Below are 18,921 nucleotides of genomic sequence, written 5' to 3'. Positions count from 1 at the left end.
AAATAACTGCTCCACCCCACTTGGCTCATGGTGTATTAGATGGAACAGTCTAACTGCTAAATAACGACTTTTGTTTTAAAAGACGGAGCCTCACTCTGTCGCCCAGGCTGGAGTGCAGTGGCGTGATCTCGGCTCGCTGCAACCTCCGCCTCCTGGGTTCAAGATGTTCTTATGTCTCAGCCTCCCAAGTAGCTGGGATGACAGGCGCACGCCACCACCCCTGGCTAATTTTTGTATTTTTAGTAGAGACGGGCTTTCGCCATGTTGGTCAGGTTGGCCTTGAACTCCTGACCTCAGGTGATCCACCCGCCTCAGCCTCCAAGAGTGCTGGGATTACCGGTGTGAGCCACTGCACCTCACCTATAATGACTTAAAATTGGTAATTATATAGAATAGCAGAGGGAAATAAAGGGCAATAAGGGTGAGAGATTTAAAAGAGCTGAACTCCTGGGCTGGGAGTGGTGGCTCACAGCTGTAAGTCCAGCTACTTGGGAGGTTGCAGCACGAGAATCACTTCAACCTGGGAGGTGGAGGTTACAGTGGGCCGAGATTGCGCCACTACACTCCAGCCGGGGCGACGGAACAAGACTCTTTCTCTCAAAAAAAAAAAAAAAAAAAACTAAACTCTCAAGATCAAGATTAGAAATTTAAAAATGTACTTGGAGAGAGAAGAGAATGCGGGAGCCGGAGGAGGCAGGGTGCAGGTGGGCCCTCCTGGCCTGGCTGGTGTGTGTGTGACTCAAAGATCCAAAAGGAAACAAGAAGCTGGGGAGAAAGAAGGGGAAGGTGAAGCCACGGAAAACCCTGGGCAGCATGCCCACGGTGGGAGCCGGGCGTGGAGGGGCCTTGCTGCCAGAGGCAGTGGGAGCGAGGCGTGGAGGGGCCTTGCTGCCGGAGGGTCTGCTGACTGTTTCTGGTCACCAGCACACCCGTGGTCACCAAGGCTTGCTCGTCTCCCCCTGTGGGCAAGGCTGTGCTGGACACGTCTAGGAAGCAGACACCCCGGCAGGATGCCAGAGCCAGGCAAGACCAAGCCTGGGAAGGCCATGTGTGTGCGAGAGGGAGCCAGATAGACATGGGGGTGTTGGTGGAGCTGCCCTGCATGCCAGGTGGCAGGGCCCAGAGAGGGGATGAGGCTGCCTTTCATTTTGTTCTGAGCGAAGCAGGAGGCCATGAGAGCCAGTGGCAGGGGGTGGCACTGCAATTTGCAGGAAGTAGCAAGAAGAGTTTACTAAGGACCATCTGGCAAGCACAGCGGTGTTCACAGATGGGGCTGCAGAGAAACGTCCACCTGACCCCCCGAGCCCTTGGGAGCCTCAGAGAGGCCCAGAGCTACACCTGGAGGCACCACTGATCAAGGACCCAGCTGGAGCTCCTGCTCATTTTCCAGAAAGGGACACAGGAGAAAATGCCCCAGGCCCCAGATGATACATGGTGCCAGAGACCTCACCTATCCAGCAAGTGCTGAGACACAGCCCAAACCTCAAGCCAGAATCAGGTCCGCAGAGACTCATCACTCTCAACCTGGCCCTCGAACCCCCATCTAGGCACATCTGGTTACTGCTCCCAAGTCACGGAAAAGGTCAACAAACAAGCGCCTCTGCCCCAGACGCGCTCCAACCGAGGCTCTCACCTGGTTCCCATCGTCCTTATCAGGAAACTGGATGTTCACGTCATGCTCCAGCCGGATTTGGGTAATCACTGCCCCTTTTCTCCCAATAATCTTGGGATGGTATTTGGGGTCTACGGTGACACTCAGCTTAAAACTCCTTAAAGCCTACAAATGAAAGGAGCAAGAATGAGGCAAAGAACACAGAGCTTTTTGGTCTTAAGCTGACCCACCGTGACCCCATGCCCCCTTCTACCCTGGTCATAGGACAGCAGAGATGCTGCAGTGTTCTGTGACCCAGGGTCTGGAATGGTCTGCTGTTTCTCGGGTCCGACCCCTGCCACCTTCCACTGTCTGCTAATGGCGAGAACCAGGGAACTTGGCTGCTCCACAAGGAGGTCTATAAATCCTTCAAAAGAGGGCTTGCGGCCACTTGTGAGGATCGTACTCGGGAACTGACAGAGCGGGCAGTGTGATGAGCTTGGGGCCCTACCCTCCTCATTTGTCAAACAGGGGTCTGATGGATATGCATAGAAATGCTCTGGATCTTTTTAGGGCTGGGGCAGAGGCAGACCAAGAAGAGGGGGCAGCCACAGCCCCTGAACACCCACGGCCAAAGGCTACAGGTATGACTGGGCTGCAGGACAGAACCCGGAGTCCACGCAGGGGTACACTGAGACCGTGTGAGGTTCACGAGCTCCACCCCATTCACCAGACTCGTGCTGACGGCAGGAGTGGAAAGCCAACCCCTCAGCAAGCCACCACCCACCTGGCACAGCTGGCTCCAAGTTTCCAGAACCCCCCGCTCCCATCTGCAGCGCTGCTGCACTCACACAATCCTCCAAACATCAGCCCTGCCAGAGGCTGGGGGCTTTCATCCCTGCTTACCAGGAAGTCACTCGCCCTTTGACCACCCTGTGCTAGAGGTCAGTGGGGGTCCCCTGACGCTCGTCCTCACTACATGGCACATGCCTGGGGGTCTCTCGCAACCCGGACCTTTACTGTAGGTCTGAGGTACCTTCTGATTTGGTTGTAAGAGGAACTGCAAATTTACACAGAAGTCCAACTTTGTCACTTTTACATGAAAAAGAGAAAGGTGCCATGCTCTTAGCTAGTTCCACAGCAAAACCTCTGGATGCTGACTACATCCTGGCACTGCCTGCGTCTCACCTCCAGCCACCCAGATGTAACTGGGATTCTGGGATCTCGAAGAACTCCCCTAGATTCTGACATGTGCCCAGAGCTGAGCACCATGGCTCCAGGCAGCGCCCTGGCCATCTCCTGCTCACCCGGTCCTCCTGCTCAGCCTGTAGCTCCTTCACACGCTCCAGCAGTCCAGCCTTGGCCCGGTCCAGATTTGCAGCAAGGCCCGTGATGGCGATGATGTCAGACTGCAGCTCAGGTGCTGGGACATGTATGTTCACCTACGTGAAGAGGGGCTGACTTGATGTTTGGGACCCCAGAGAACAGGAGGAGTCCCTTGGCCCTGGGACCCAGAAGGAGTGAGAGGGAAGCCCACCCGCCATGAAGGAAGCCAGTGCTCAATCCGAGCAGGAGGAGGCAGAGTCAACAAGAGGCTGAGAAAGGACACTGGCACTCAGGAGAGGATGCGACAGGCCACTGCTGTGACACGGCCTCCCGGGAAAGGGGTCTACCTCAAACTCGTCCATCATCTTGCGGATCCCACTTCCTTTCTGCCCAATAACATAACGGTGAAGGTCAAAGGGCACCTCTACTTCGATGGTGACGGGAACCAATGCCTGCATGGAGGATGGTCATGGTTAGGCCACGGGAGCTGGGAGATGAGTGACCTTGTAAGCTCAGCAACGGGGCTCCATGAAACACAAAGCAAACAGCCCTCTGACAACAGCAATGTACCCCACCTGACATGCCTCCAGGGCCTTTAACTCAATAGAAAAGAATGGGAAAAGATTTGCATTAGGATAACGCTGACAGACAAAACTTCCAGACCCTTCCCCGAAGCCTACCCTCCTGAATTACAGCAGCCCCTTCAGGCCCACGTAGGAAGAGAGGCCCTGACTGCTGGCACATCCCTGGGGTCAGGACGACTTTGACCGACACCCAAGAGGTGTCACAAGAGACCCTCGGACCACTGCTCGCCTTCCCTGCCCTGTCCCCCCTACCGCCCTTTGCCTCCGGAACCTGCTTTTCTTGCCACAGCATTTACCATCACTTGCCACAGGATATATCTGTGTTGACTGCTTGTCTCTCCACTGCAACGTGAGAACTATTTTTGTGCTGTGGCGCCGCAGCACTGAGAGCAGCATCCAATGTGCAGGTGGTTCTCAACACTGACTGCACACAAGGTGAGCTAGGCCTGATGATCCCCACTCACGTCGGGGGAGACACTGCAACTGGAGGTCACATTCAACCCCCTGCAACCCGGATCCCCAGCTGTCCCAGAAAGGGGCTGTAGAACCCGGAGGCTTGGTGAAGGGAAGTGGCCTCCCCAAACTCTGTGTCCAGCCGAGGAGCACAGCCAGACAGCCCATGCGCACATGGCAGGGGCAAGATGGGTAGCTCCACTGCCACTGGGCACCCGCCCATCCCATCCAGGCCGTGCCTCTCCCCAGGTGCCTGCTGACTGGGCCTTGGCAGGGGTGCAGGAGGGCACATAGACACATACCTCCAGAGCTTCCTTGGCAGCCTCACACTTTTCTTTCCGGCCGGAGATGATGATGATGTCACACCTCCTTGGAGAGCCAGGGTCAGAATCTTTGGCCTCTCTCCCCTCCCCAGCTTCGTCCCCATTCTCCTGGACAACTGGCTCTACACTGTGAACTAGAGAGAAAGGGGAAAGGGGACAGCTCACAGCTGCTGGAAGAGACCCCATGCCTTATTCAGAATGCACACGTCTGAGGCACCTGCTGGGTGGTAAAAGGGAGGGGAGACCACTCCTGTCCTTTAAGAGGTCTTGGTCTGGGCAGGGAGAGCAGATAGGTCGCCCCCACAGCAGCCTCAAAGGGGGCTCCCAGACCTGCGGGGACACTGAAGGCTTTGCAGGGGGGCCGTGAGCTCTGTGTCTCCCTTATTCACCTTGAAAATGAAGCTAACAGCAACTACAGCAGAGGCTTCAGTGAGATCAGATGAGTTAATTCATGGGAGGAACACAGGGCAGGCCCACTGCACATGTGGGGCTTGACGGTGAGGCAGGGCTCATCAGGGAAGGTGGCTAGCATGCAGAGAGGCAGTGGGAAGCGGGTGAGAGGTCTATAGGGGAGACAGAAAGGACAAGGCCAAGGTAAACCTGTGCCAGCTCCTTATGCCAGAAAGCGAGAGCTCCAGGAGTGAAGGGGTGTGTGAACAGGACACAGAAAGCAGCTGGAGGGGCTCCCACAGATGACGCTGGGACACCACATGTGTACCAAAATAGACACCACAACAATAATTATCACGAAGACAGAACCCAGGAGGTGTGTGATGTAAGTAAATGAGCAGGAGGCCAGACAGACGCCTAAAATCAAGGGTGATCCTGGGGCGGGGGGAAGTAGGCAATTCTGAAGGAGAAAAACTGGCAAATTTGAATACTGATAACATGTTAGATACTACTGTTATATAATGTTAGATCTGATTCCAATAAATCTGCTAGAACCATGCAAGAGACTGTCCTTGTTCTACAAAAATACCCACCATGAATAAAGGGACATGTCTAAAAATTACATTCAGAAAAAAAAACGTGTGTAAAAGGGGAGAAGTTGAGAAAAGAAACTAGTGCCACAGGAGGTGTCTACACTATTCTGCGAAACTTGATCACGACGCGTCTGCGCTGTTCTGTGAAACGATCAGGACGCGTCTACGCTGCTCTGTGAAACGATCAGGACGCGTCTACGCTGCTCTGTGAAGTGATCAGGAGGCGTCTACGCTGCTCTGTGACGCGATCAGGAGGCGTCTACGCTGCTCTGTGACGCGATCAGGACGCGTCTACGCTGCTCTGTGACGCGATCAGGACGCGTCTACGCTGCTCTGTGACGCGATCAGGACGCGTCTACGCTGCTCTGTGAAACGATCAGGACGTGTCTACGCTGCTCTGTGAAACTCTTATCAGGACGTGTCTACGCTGCTCTGTGACACTCTTACCAGGACGTGTATACCCTGTCAGTGAAGATTCTGTGAAATTCTATCTAAATCAAAGTTTTAAATAACCACTGAAGTGTAAAACCTAGACGGAGTGCAGTATGAGTTTATTAGTTTCCTACTCAAAACAGCCTGTATTCTCAGGAAAACAAAGGGGCTTGAATGGCTGTGTGTGACATGCTTCCTGGATGCCCAGAGAATGCCAGTATGTGAATTCAGCAGGCTTTTGGGCCACCTGCCGCCCAAACAGCTCAACCAAGCCTGACACACGGAGTGGAGAGCAGACCTTTTGTTTCACAAATGCAGAGCAAGTGAGAGAGCGGCAACCCACCCACATCCCACAGGTCGCCTCCTCACCACCAGGTGCAGGAGCAGAGCTGGGGGCAAGCAGGGTACCGAGAGCTAGATGCCCTCCTAGAGGAACTGCCGGCCACTTGGATGGTGCCCTCCGGCCAGCCAGAGGCTGCAGCTGCCTGCCTCGCAGGGGACAACCCACAGTGAAGGGAGGTGTGGAGGAGGAAGCTCTCCAACGGCGCTCATGCGATCCAAACAATGTCATGAGAATCACTGGGACTGAACTCGGGGCACCCGAGGATGAGGCTGCACGCTCATCGCCTTGGGACTCGCTACCTTGTGTGTTTCTAGGACATGTGAAGGTCACCTGGTCACTCTGTCAATAACTGACATAGCCCATCTTTTAAAAGCCAGGGAGTGACCCTGAATCTCTGGAAGCCCCCAGAATACACAGATGGTTTTCCAGCAGAGATAGGAAAGAGCCTCACCAGTATGTGCGACAGCTCCGCCTCTCACGTGGGAGGCACCGCTATTAACAAGCAGAACAGGGCTAATGGGGGACCCACCTGGGTTCTCCTCTCTGTCTGGGAATTTAATTTGAACATTGAAATCCCGAGTAATCTGCTGGATTCTGGAACCTTTGGGGCCCATGACAGACCGATGGAATTTCTGGGGTATAGCACATTCTAATGTCACCTGAGCTTCCTGGAGGGAGGTACACAAAGAAAAAAGAAAACAACAAAGATTAAATTCCTTCGGGCCAGTTTTACAGAACTCTTCACACCACCTTCCTCCCTGTCCTCTACAGCCACTTGGCACAGATGCTCCTCTTCTCCTGAGTCCAGGGCTCCAGGCGCAGGGAGGACGGAAGGTAGCAGGACAGGTCTAAGGGGGTGGGCCTCCTCTGAAATGTGTCCCAGAAGGCCAGCTGCCGTCCCTGGAGGGTGGCCAATTCAGCCAAGGGAGTGGGACCTCCTGGGGTAGCCTCTGACTCCATGAGGATGCAACAGACTTGATTATCAGGGAAGGGGCACCCAAGGCCCTGGCAGGTGAGTGACCTGGAGGGGACTCTCTAAAGACTGCTTTAGAAAAAGACCACGTCTTCTCATGACTTCCGTGGATTCACGTGGATGCCCTCAAATCGATTTTCTTTCCTTCACAGAGGGGAGGAGTAAGCTGGCCCCTTAGACTGCATTTCCATTTTCTCTGACCCCTTATAGACTGCATTTTCTTTCTTTCTCTTGCTTGCTTTCTTTCCTCTCTCTCTCTCTCCTCTCCTCTTTTTCTCTCTCTCTCTTTTTTTTTTTTAAAGTGCTTCTCACAGGCAGAATTCTCACCAACTATCAGGAAGGAGGCCAGACAGGCTGAGGAAACAAGAGCAAGCACCCGAAAGCCCCTTCTGAAGCCTTCTGGGGCTGTATGAGGGAGTCACCTGCCTGCCGGGTGGAGGGAACACCCATACATGGCTTTGGTGAGTGGCCACTGGGGGTGAGAACCCATCCCTGAGCACCCAAGTGCCTACCAGGTCCTCAATGATCTCCTGAATGCGTTTCTTGGCTGCCTCCACACAGTCCTTGGCGCCCTTGAGAGTGACTTTGTCACTCTGTGTGCCAGAGCGTGGGAAGCTGACCATCACCCCGCCATACTCTTCAGCAATCTCCCGCAAGACCTGGCCTCTCCGGATGACAAAGTGGCGGTGGTGCTTGGGATCCACCAGCATGGAGTCTTCCACCACATTGTCCTGCAGTGTTAAGAAGAGATGGAAGATAAGCCACCGCACCACGGCCCCGGCAGAGTGGGCCGCGAGGCCCGCTCCCCACCGCGGCCCCGGCAGAGTCGGCCACCGAGGCCCGCTCCCTACCAGGTTTTGGATCAAGGCCTCCAGCTCTTTCTGTGCCTCTCGGACGGCATCCTCCTTTCCAATGATGGTGATTAGGTCCTGGTCCTTGTCCTCAGCCGCGGGGAAGATGACGCGTGCTCCCGTGCTGTCACGCACCTTACGAATTTTGCCGCCCCCCTTGCCGATGAGGAATTTGTGGTATTCTGGCTTGGCACGGATGTCAACAGTGAAACTCTTGGTTTGCTGCAGAAACCAATCCCGCTCTGTTAGCCTGACACCACATGCCTGGACCACAGTGAGGAAGCCAAGAGGGCCTGAAGGACAGCAAGGTCAGGCTCCCCTTACATTGTCACCAGTGTCCTGATGTTGCACCAATATCCCCAAAATGGGGCCAGCACACCTCACTGAATAAACAGATAAATACCCAGACAGACCGCACACATACTTCTCTTCCACAACAATCAGATGCTGGTGGTAATGAACACACAGGCTTAGAACCCTGGTCCTGCCACTTACAAGAACTGACCAAACTTTTCCAAGCCATTTTTGATCTGCACAGGGGGAGAAGGGAGCAGCGTGCTGCACAATGTGTTGGCAGAGTGCACGTCCTGGTGTGCCCAGCAGAGCAGGGATCAAGTTGCCCAAGAGGCTTGCCCCGTGCTCCCACTTTTCTACCTGCTTCCAGACCAAGCGCACACAAATCTGGGCCAGGCTTCCTCTCCTCCCACGAGTGCTACAGATCAGCCCCCACAAAACCAGCCATTCCCCAACTTCAAGCTCAGAGGGACACAAGCCAACCAAGGCTATAGTTAGAGACCAGCCCTCAGAGGCCTCATGTAGCATGACACCGTTGTGTGGCAACAAGAAATGAGGGTCCTCGAAAGGCCCTGGACACTGTACTTGTGGACACCAATGCCTTTGGCAGACTCATGCAGGGGAACACAGAGAAGTGTGCTGCTCTACGTGACTCAGATCCACAAGGATAGCTCTTGCCTTTCTCTGGACCCAAGACCCGGTCCGCAAGCAAGAATACCAAAGAAAAATGTGCTAGCATAAAAATATTAAATAACAACTTTGCTATCTTTTAAGTGCAGGTTTCACCAAATACCACCTAGAGACTCTGCTGCTTTTCAAAGACACCCAGGAATAGCAGCATTAGTCAAAAATCAGGCAATGAATTAGGTAAATCCACTCTAGCAATATGGTAAAAGACAAACTACCAAACTTACCCCAGAAATGCAAGGCTGGTTAAACATAAAGACAAAAAATCAATCTAATACAATCTAACGACGACAACAAAAAAAGACAAGAAATATGAGGCTTAGAGAGAAACACAACTCCACAGACCACGTGATTGTTACATATAAAATAAGAATTCACAAAAAAGTGACTGGCACTAACATACATGAGCTTCATTTAGCAGTCTCATGAAAGTCCACATACAAAAATCACAAGCACTTCCACCTGCTAACAACTGGAAATGGAAAAAAAGTGCCATTTATAATAACACTAAAAGAATGACAGCAGTTAGATCTGCTAAGTCGAACATAAAAATGTGCAGGATCTGTATGCTAAAAATTATAAAGCACCAATGAAGAATCACAGACCTAAAAAACATGGAGAAACAACTGAGTCAAGACTGCCGAGCTGTCAGTCCTCACCAGCCTCATCTTTTGATTTAACACAACCCCAATCAAAGCAAGAAAATGCTTTTTTCCTACCTACTGACAGGCTAATTCACCAAGGGATGTAGAGCAGCCAGTTGAGAGGGCTTACACTGTTGATTTCTAGACTTCCCATAAATCTGGTGTTACCAGAAGAGCCCGGAAACATATCCACAGATCGGGGGACAACAGCAATTCAATGGGCAATCTTTAGAGGTGATGAAAATGAATTTTTATTATTGTGGTCACGTGTCTGCATGTTAATTAAAACTCAACTATACCTGAAGAATGGTCAATTTTACTGTAAATCATACTTAAAAGACAAAAGCACCCCAAAGCCAATAAGCCAAAGAGCACCGTTTACATACTGTATACATGAGCATCTGGACCTGGAAAGGCCCTCCAGTGACAGCAAAGCCAAGAGGCATAAAAAGTATATTATAGAGCTGTTTTCTGACCTGCCACAAAGGGAGGGCACTTAAGGCTTTCCACCGTGAGAAGACACAACACTGCAGTGAGGACCAGGCTTCCTGCCAAGAGTCACGCTCCCTCCCCATGCTCACCTTCTCCTCCGCCAGATGCAGGAGCTGCTTCTTGGCCTTCTCCACATCCGAGGAAGGGCCCCTGATAACAACGGTGTCGCTTCCTGAACCTTCCACGGGAAAGTGAATGTGGACCCCGCCGCACTCCTCCATGATGGAGCGGATCAGACGGCCCTTGGTGCCAATGAGGGAGTTGTGCAGCTTGGCAGGGATGGAGACCTCTACCTCGGCTATGTTGGCCTGAAACCAAACACACAACAGGAGGAGGAAGTCACATTTTTGTGGCAAAAAGGGCAGAGGAAAAGATAAACTATCATCTTTGGTGGTGATGAACACACGGGCTTAGAACCCTGGTGCTGCCACTTACAAGCACTGACCAAACTTCTCCAAGCCATTTTTCATCTGCAAAGGGAGAGGAGGGGAGCAACGCGCTGGATAATGTGTTGGCAGAGTGCACGTCCTGGGGAGAGTGGGGTGCGCCCAGCAGAGCAGGCGCACTGGGAGGTGTTTAACTCAACAGGACCCAGCGTCCTCGTGGACGTGTGCTGGGTTGCAGGGCTGGAGCGTGGTAATTTCAGACACACATAATGCTCTTCTTCAGTCAGCTCTCCGGCTCTGCCAGAGGTGGGTCCATATGCCTATGGATGAACTTTTCCTATTAAAACCAAAGGTTCTGCTTTCAGCCAAGATGCAATACCAGGGACTGGACTGAACTTACTGCCTAATGGTGATTTTCACAACCCTGGAGACAGGAAACAAGGTGAGCCCTACAACTGCCCCAAGTTGCTGCTACAGTACAGGAGGGTAAGGAAACGGAACCATCCAAGATAGCAAGAACAGGAGGTCAGAGCCCAAAGAGACTGGCATCGAGACCCTCCGAGATCTGGAGACCAGCCACTCATATATTGACACACGTGAGGAAATCACCTTGGGCCTGGGAAAGAATCCCCAGAAGGATCACAGGAAACAGTGCCTGCAGCTCAGCTGGGGCCTGGTCCAGAGCCGTCCTCAGCAGGTTCAACTTTCTGGGACGTGGAGTATAGTACTCAGAAGGATCTTACGTCAGCAGTGGAAATATTTGGGCCTGAACTAAATACTGCTCTGATCCTCCCTAATAAACTTTAAAAAGCAAGTCCTAAAAGGAGCAAAATGTTTCAGAGTGACTTCACAAAGCCAAAAAAAAAAGCAGAGGAATACAAAAACACCCTCATTAAGAAACACCAGAAATGCAAAGAATAGGGGAAAACCCACAACGAGGAAAAGAAAATAGAAAACCACCCAGAAATGACAGTGTTAGAATCAGCCAGCCAAGGACAGTAAAACAGGTATTTAACTGTATTGTCTATGGCCAAAAGCAGAAAGACTGAACATGTTAAGAACTGAAAATACAGAAGATACTAATTCAGACTGAACTTCTAGAGAAGAAAATAACGTCTAAAACGAAAATTATATTAGACGAAATTAGGCAGATTAGAACACTGCAAAGAATTAATGAATTTAAAGAAACTCACGGAGAAAATCAATATGGCCCCTCCCCTCACTCAAATTAACAGAGCACAAGTAGAAGACAACTAAGACCCCGGTCACTAGACTCCCTGACGGGGAGACAGCAAGGGGCTAACAGAAAAAAAACACTCACAGTGACCAAAAATTATCCACATTTGATGAAATTCTGAACACACATATTCAAGAAGCTTAATAAACACCAAGCTAAGAAACATGAAGAAAACTACACAAAGACACATCCTAACTTGCTCAGACGGTGGTAAAATCCTAAAACCAGCTAGAGGGAGAAGGTTTGTCATGGACAGAGGAACAAAGCCGGGGAGACGTCAGCTTTCTCCTCAGGAACAACAGGAGACAGCACTGAAGCCAAGTCTTGAAAGGAAAAAAACCTGCCAACCTAGAAACCTTTATGCAGCAGAAACATTTTTCAAAAGTGAGGGAAAAAAGTACTTTGAGACATACAAAAAGTGAAGGAATTCATTATCAGATACACACTACAAGAGATGTTAAGTGGTATCTTTCAGACAGAAGGAAAATGAAGACAAGCAGCACACCAAGAAATGAAGAGCTCTAGAAATGGCAACTGTGTGGATAATACATACATTTTTTCATATTACTTAAACCTCTTTAAAAAATAATGGATTTTTGGCCAGGCGCGGTGGCTCAAGCCTGTAATCCCAGCACTTTGGGAGGCCGAGACGGGCGGATCATGAGGTCAGGAGATCAAGACCATCCTGGCTAACATGGTGAAACCCCGTCTCTACTAAAAAATACAAAAAACTACCCCATTCACATTCCAAAAAAAAAAAAAAATACAAAAAACTAGCCGGGCGAGGTGGCGGGTACCTGTAGTCCCAGCTACTCAGAGGCTGAGGCAGGAGAATGGCATAAACCCGGGAGGCGGAGCTTGCAGTGAGCTGAGAACCGGCCACTGCACTCCAGCCCAGGCGACACAGCGAGACTCCGTCTCAAAAAAAAAAAAAAATAATAATAATGGATTTTTTTTTTAAAGGTTAATAATGTAAATGGTAGACTGAAAGCCAACCATATAAAATCATCACATCGTGGTGACTAAGCACATGGGGATGGTGGCAGTTATGGTTTAATGGGTGTAGTTTCTGGGTAAGATGATGGGAAATGCTCTGAAAACAGACAGGGTGATGGTTGCACAACCTTGTGAATGTACTCAGTTGAGTTAACCATTCAAAAAGGATTAAAATGATAAATTCTGCTATGTGTATTTTACAATTGAGAAAAAAATTACAGTAAAAGCAATTTAACCATGTGTTAAATATATGTAATAAATATAAGTATGTGATATATAACATACATATAATCACAAATGTAATTAAATGCAAACATCATAACTTTTTTTTTTTTTTTGAGACAAGGTCTGGTTCTATGGCCCAGGCTGGAGTGCAGCAGTGCAATCTCAGCTCACTGCAACCTCCACCTCCCAGACTCAAGCCATCCTCTCACCTCAACCTCCTGAATAGCTGGGACTACAGGCATGCAGCACCATTACTGGCTAATTCTTTTTGTAATTTTAGTACTGACAGGGTTTTGCCCAGGCTGGTCTTGAACTTGTGAGCTCAAGTGATCTGCCCACCTGAGCCTCCCAAAGTGCTGGGACTACAGGAGTGAGCCACCATGCCCGGCCACAAACATCATAATCTAAAAAGCAGAGACAGATTTAATGTAAAAAGCAAGCTGCCAAAAAGATACCCACTTTAGTATCATATAAAGTAGGCAGGGTGCAGTGGCTCACACCTGTAATCCCAGCAGTTTGGAAGGCCAAGGCGAGAGGATCACTTGAGCTTAGGAGTTTGAGACTAGCCTGGACAACATAACAAGACCTCATCTCTACTAACTGCAAAAAAAATAATTTAGCCTGGTGCGGTAGCATGCGCCTGTGGTCCCAGCTACTTGGAAGGCTAAGGTGGGAGGACTGGTTGAGTCTGGGAAGCCACGGCTGTAGTGAGCCATGACTGCACCGCTGCACTCCAGCCTGGACGACAGCAAGACCTCGTCTCCAGCAAAATTTTAAACATGGGGGGGAAGAAGATAACACGGACTTCGGAGCCAAGCACACTACCAGGGAAAAGGCATCATGTTATAATGGCACAGATTACATATATTATGAAGGAGAGGTGACATCAGTATTGACAGCAAAAGGCTAACGCAGGACTATTCTAAAAAAACTTCATGTTAATAAATTTGACAACTTGGAGAAAATAGAAAACCCCTTGAAAGACACTAATTACCAAGTACACACAAAGAAACAGATGACCCTGAAATAAAAAAGGACAAAGCAATGATATAGGTGACAACACACACAAATGTCAAAACATCCTGCAAAGTGAAAGCAGATGGGCCCAATAGAGTAGACGTTATGATTCCATTCACACAAAAGTGCAGACAATCCAGAAGCATCTCCTGTGGCTGAAAGCAGACTGGGGGTTGCCTGGCGATAGAGAGTGCGGGTGAGGGGACTGTGGTTTTAAGGAGCTGCCAAGTGGGATGGAGGGAGACTAACACAAAATGGCATGGGACATTTTTGGGGTGATGGTGGGGATGATTTCATGGATGTATACAGATGTCAAAACTATTAAATTGTACACTACCAATATGTACAATTTACTGCATGTCATTTTTTTTTAAAGGAAAGAAAATACCATAAATACCTTCAGATAAGGTTTTCAGGTAACAAAAAGAGAATGTCTAATAAGACAAGTGGCCATGTCAAACGTTACTGCTGCAGGTCCAGGTAAGTAAGCGCCATGAGAGACGAAGGCAGAAAACTGCTGACCAACTCAGCAGCAGCTTGGACTGAAAGCTGCAACGTGCTGCAGTCTTCCACATCTGCCATCTGAGTCCGTGCTGGCCCAATGACCCTGGTGTGACTCAACCCCAGGCTCAATCTTAGAGGCTGTTAGAGATTTTACTGGAGGATCTCCATTAGAAAACATCTCCCATTACCAGGTCTTTCTGAATAGACAGAATCCTGCTCCGGGCAGCTTCGCAGTTGGCTCGCTTGCCTGTGATGACAATGGTCTCTGAATTGCTATTCTCTGCTGGAAGGTCGATCTTGGTGTTGCTTTCTTCACGAATCTACAGGAGAGAGATCACCATGAGAAACTGACTAGAGCCCTCCCGGAGTTGAGACACAGTTGAGCACAGGGCTAGAAGTAAGGAAGAGTCCCTCCTAGTCTAAAACCAAAAGGGTGCAGGGCTACAGGGGACAGAGCAAGCAGCAGCAAGATGCAGGGGACAAGCTATCACCTTTTTAATGTTTGCGCCTCCTTTCCCAATGATGTTCTTGTGAAACTGTTTGAAGATCGGAACAGAAATTGAATAGCTATTTTCCACCTTGAAGACAAAAAACACAGCCCGATTCACCACCTGCGCTAGAGAGTGAAATACAGTACCCCCTTCCACCCCTAAGGGTAGCATGTAACAGTTCAACAGGGCACTGGCATTTGCAAATAAACCTTCAGGGGTTTGTCATGAGAGTACGTAAAAGATCACTTGCCCAACAACTAACTTACCTTGCAAATTACAGTCAATCGACGCAAGTCCACTTTTTGGCTAAGAGAGAGTTCATGCCCCATGCTAGGATCAGAGCTGGCTGAGGAAGAGGCTCAGAACACATGGAGACAGCACGGACCCCTACGCTCTGGGCAATTCTGCACTCGGCAGTGATGTGACAGCAGCTCACAGTGCTGGAGTCCCTCACCATCGCCTCTCCCAGGGCAGCCATCAGCTAAGGTGAAGCCCACGGAAATACACGGCCGCCTATGGCCTTCTCATCCACTGCTCGCTACACTTTCTAAACCTGTTCCCACTTCAGTTTTTAAGAAAGATAATAAATCAGTATATGATTCATTTCACCTGTTATACCTCTCATCTTACTGGATGGGACAGTTTCTCTAAGTATCTGAAGACTCCTTAAGGAAACAAGGTAACTGGGCATGAGAAAAGCAAATCTCCCCACCTGAATTGCAGTCTTAACAATGGCTGCCAATCTAAACATCCAGGTATTAAGTGAGAAGCCGTCACCACTTTGTCCCAAGTCCCTGGATGGAAGCCCAGCCCAGTTCCTATGTGCTTTCTCCAAAGCAGGGGTCCTGTGGGGGTCAGGACTTCTGACAGGACACACGCCCCACCCACCACAGGTGCTGTCATACAAGAAAGGATGTAAAACACCCCTACCAGATCTGCCACCATCTTCTGCATGTATTTTGTGCACTTTTCCACTTCATTCTTGGGTCCTCTGAGCTGGACAATGTCACTTTTTTGTGCTGGGTCTGGAAAGTTGATGATGACCTAGAACAAATCATGGGGAGACTAAGTTCAAGTACGAGGAAGGTCATATATCCCAAACATCAAATATTCCCGAAGCGTGACTTGGACCACTCCTGGAGAGTTACAGAGCGTCTCTGGGAAACTTTACCTCTGGGAATTTATCACGAATTTCACGGATCCGTTCACCCTTCTGCCCAATGATTGTGCGATGAAATCTCTGCTCAATGATTAGATCCTTGGTACGCTCATTTTCCTAAAAATACAATTAAAGTAGATGTCATTTATCACAAGCATGGTGAGCAACTCCCCGCTGACACAAGGGGACACCAGGGAACCCTGGGCGCAGTCCTTCACAGAGCAGGTGAGGTGGTCTCCAGGTGGCACCTCATAGCACCCCTGGGAGCAACCAGCCGTTAGAGTGCACAGCGCATGGTGAGTGCTCTCGCCAAGCATCGCCACACTCCGCAACACTGGCTGCGCGCCACTTTCCTCCACAAAGTCCAGTGACGGAACTCACTGTAGGACCCTTCAACCAAAAGTGCCATCATGACAGCGGCAATTACCAAAGCAGTTCAGCGAGCACTTCTGTTTTAACAGGTGCTACAGGGGAGGCCCAGCTCTTCCACTCGGAGGCCTGGCATTCTGCACAGCAGTGAGTGACCCCTTCTGAAGAGAGGGTGGCTCGGACCACTTTCCCTGCGTGGCTAAAAATGTTCAGCACAGGGCACTGAACCCATATGGCTCTCAACTTCTTCAACAGACCCCATTAACATGTCAGAAGAAATACAGAAGAATAAGCAGACCTGGAATCCAGGGAAGAAGAACATCAGCCTACCAAACGTTTCCGAGAATTCTGAGAGATTCTGGATCAAACGGCTATTGGCTGACAGAGAAATAAGGGCTCAGCAGTCAGGAAGGGCATAAAGCAGCCAGGACCACGGACCTGGGCTGGAGGCCAGGCTAAGAGGAGAACCTGGGATATGAGACTGGGGAAATGAGCACCGGGAAGGCCACAAGCAGTGGAAGGCTGCATCACACTCTGGATTGCAGCTCAGGGCTATAAAAGAGGTCTGCCAATTTGAGATTCCTTATGTGGGTACTGGGGTGAGGTGAACAAAGAAGCCCCTAAGCGAATGACAGGAACCCTGGAGCATGTTCCTCACACAGTCAGGCCGAAGGGCTGCTGCAGGCACTCACGCAGTCTTTGACTTCTCTGGATACTCAAAGACACCCAGAGACTTTCAAGTGTGGGCATCTGACTCACAGAAGCAAGGGTGCTCACAGCTTGGCATAAGCATGTATGAAACGTCGGGGAGCCCAGAGCAGTGCAGTGCTTCTGCCAGGTGGTAGAGAGCAACAGCCCCCACTTCAGGTTTGCAGTGATCCTCGAGTCTGGCCTTACATGAGAACCACCTGGAATGCCTTTGAGAATCCAGAAATGTCTGTCACAATCTCTGGAGATGGTACCCAGGCATCTGGGAACCCAGGGTGTGGCCAAGGCCAAGACGCTGCCACACAGTCTCTGTGCCCTTCTAGCACAGCACACAGCCATGGAGGACAAGATGTGCAGGTGACCTGGGGAGGATAAAGGAAATGTGGCCCCAGGGAGTCAAATCCAGTTCCAGTGCAACGTGGGATTTGCTGACTTCCATTCTCCAAGGCCACACACCACAACACACAACTCCTTAGAGGGAGCCAACAGACGCAAGGTCAGTGCCTTCCTAGAGGCCCCGGACATGGCGCTTACCATGCGAGATGCAAGCTCCAGCAGCTCTCGCTTGGCCTGCTGCACACCCTGTGGGTCCCCCTCAATGCGGATCAAATTGCTCTTCTCACTGTCGGGAGGGATGCGCACGGACACCTTGTACTGGTCTTTGATTCTGTTTACTTAGGAACACAAAAGGAAACACATTTAGGACACAGACCAACAACATTCTGCCAGTGACTAACAACTAGGCAGGACAGGGTTAAAGTGCCACATCACCTTATCAGTGATTCCCATTCACCAAAAATGATGCTTAGCTTCCAAAACAAGAATCTCCCTTGTCTGGAATGGGGGCCAGTTATGATCTTGACCTGGATCACAAGGGTTCTGGAGGACAGGCTCTCAGCCTCGACCACCAGTTGGCAATGCCCCGAGACCTTCAAGTAACTGATGGTTGGGGCCACTCAGTCTCCGATTTAGCTCGTCTGGGGTATGGCTGGGGCTTCAGAATATTTAAAGGATTCCAGGTGTTTCTAATGTGCAGTAAGTCTGGGAACTACTATTCTCAAGTTAAAAAAATCACACACATTAACTCCACACAACAGCACTCACTGATGCCTAAGAGCCTTGCGGGGACCATGCTGCTGCCCAGAGACCCCATCTACTGTTGGCTCAGATTCGAACTGAGCACTTCACTGTGTCTGCAAGACAAGTGCTGTTGCAAACCCTCCTTCTGTCAACCTCTCTGGATAGAACCCAGTACCCCCAAGTTAGAGTTCCAGGTCCCCCAAACTCTGGAGAAGCCGTATCATCAGGAAACAAGGCAGGAATCTTGCCCACTGTGCAGTAAAGGAAAGCCCAGCTTGCTGGAAGGACCACCAGGAGGACTTTTTGTGCATCCATCCCGAACACATGCACATGCAGAGGCAGCAACGAGGCGATGCGCTGATGGAGGGTGACATGGACATACAGCTGTTCCAGGTGGAGCAACACAAGACAAGAGAAGCAGAGGACATGGGAGCTGGGCAGCAGGTTTTTTTAGATTACGAAGGAAAACGAGAGTTAGGAACTGCATGAGAAGAAATCAGAACAGACATGACTCACTAAGCTATATTCTGCAATTTCTCGGGGGCAGAAACTAGAAATTAATGTTAGAATTACACTACTGTACTTCCATATATATGTGTTTTGAGACAGGGTCTTGCTCTGTCACCCAGGCTAAAATGCAGTGGCATGGTATGATCACGGCTCACTGCAGCCTTGACTTCCTGGGCTCAAGTGATATTCCTGCCTCAGCCTCCTGGGACCAGAGGCCTGGCTAAATTTTTCTTTTTTGTAGAGATGGTGGTCTCACTATGTTG

General features: G+C 50.2%; 1 protein-coding gene across 2 annotated transcripts in view; it reads right to left on the bottom strand.

The window, feature by feature from the left end:
- The window catches only part of HDLBP (high density lipoprotein binding protein), an 89,886-nt gene that overhangs the window by 5,148 nt on the left and 65,817 nt on the right, over positions 1–18,921 (bottom strand). The window contains exons 12-24 of one of the 2 annotated variants that reach the window (XM_011929547.1): positions 17,603–17,742; positions 16,004–16,108; positions 15,763–15,876; positions 14,833–14,919; positions 14,530–14,661; positions 10,066–10,284; positions 7,860–8,081; positions 7,521–7,739; positions 6,565–6,703; positions 4,257–4,411; positions 3,265–3,369; positions 2,899–3,033; positions 1,634–1,777 (exon numbers count right to left, since the gene is read on the bottom strand). In XM_011929547.1, the coding sequence (XP_011784937.1) occupies positions 1,634–1,777; positions 2,899–3,033; positions 3,265–3,369; positions 4,257–4,411; positions 6,565–6,703; positions 7,521–7,739; positions 7,860–8,081; positions 10,066–10,284; positions 14,530–14,661; positions 14,833–14,919; positions 15,763–15,876; positions 16,004–16,108; positions 17,603–17,742 (1,916 nt within the window). Of the gene's footprint in view, positions 1–1,633; positions 1,778–2,898; positions 3,034–3,264; positions 3,370–4,256; positions 4,412–6,564; positions 6,704–7,520; positions 7,740–7,859; positions 8,124–10,065; positions 10,285–14,529; positions 14,662–14,832; positions 14,920–15,762; positions 15,877–16,003; positions 16,109–17,602; positions 17,743–18,921 lie in introns of both variants that reach the window. The other variant, XM_011929546.1, reaches the window with a different exon arrangement.

The sequence above is a fragment of the Colobus angolensis genome, unplaced genomic scaffold (assembly GCF_000951035.1).
Source record: "Colobus angolensis palliatus isolate OR3802 unplaced genomic scaffold, Cang.pa_1.0 Scaffold82, whole genome shotgun sequence".
Classification (NCBI taxonomy): Eukaryota; Metazoa; Chordata; class Mammalia; order Primates; family Cercopithecidae; genus Colobus; species Colobus angolensis.
The sequence above is the reverse complement of the archived record's forward strand: the minus strand, read 5'-3'. Positions and strand labels throughout refer to the sequence as shown.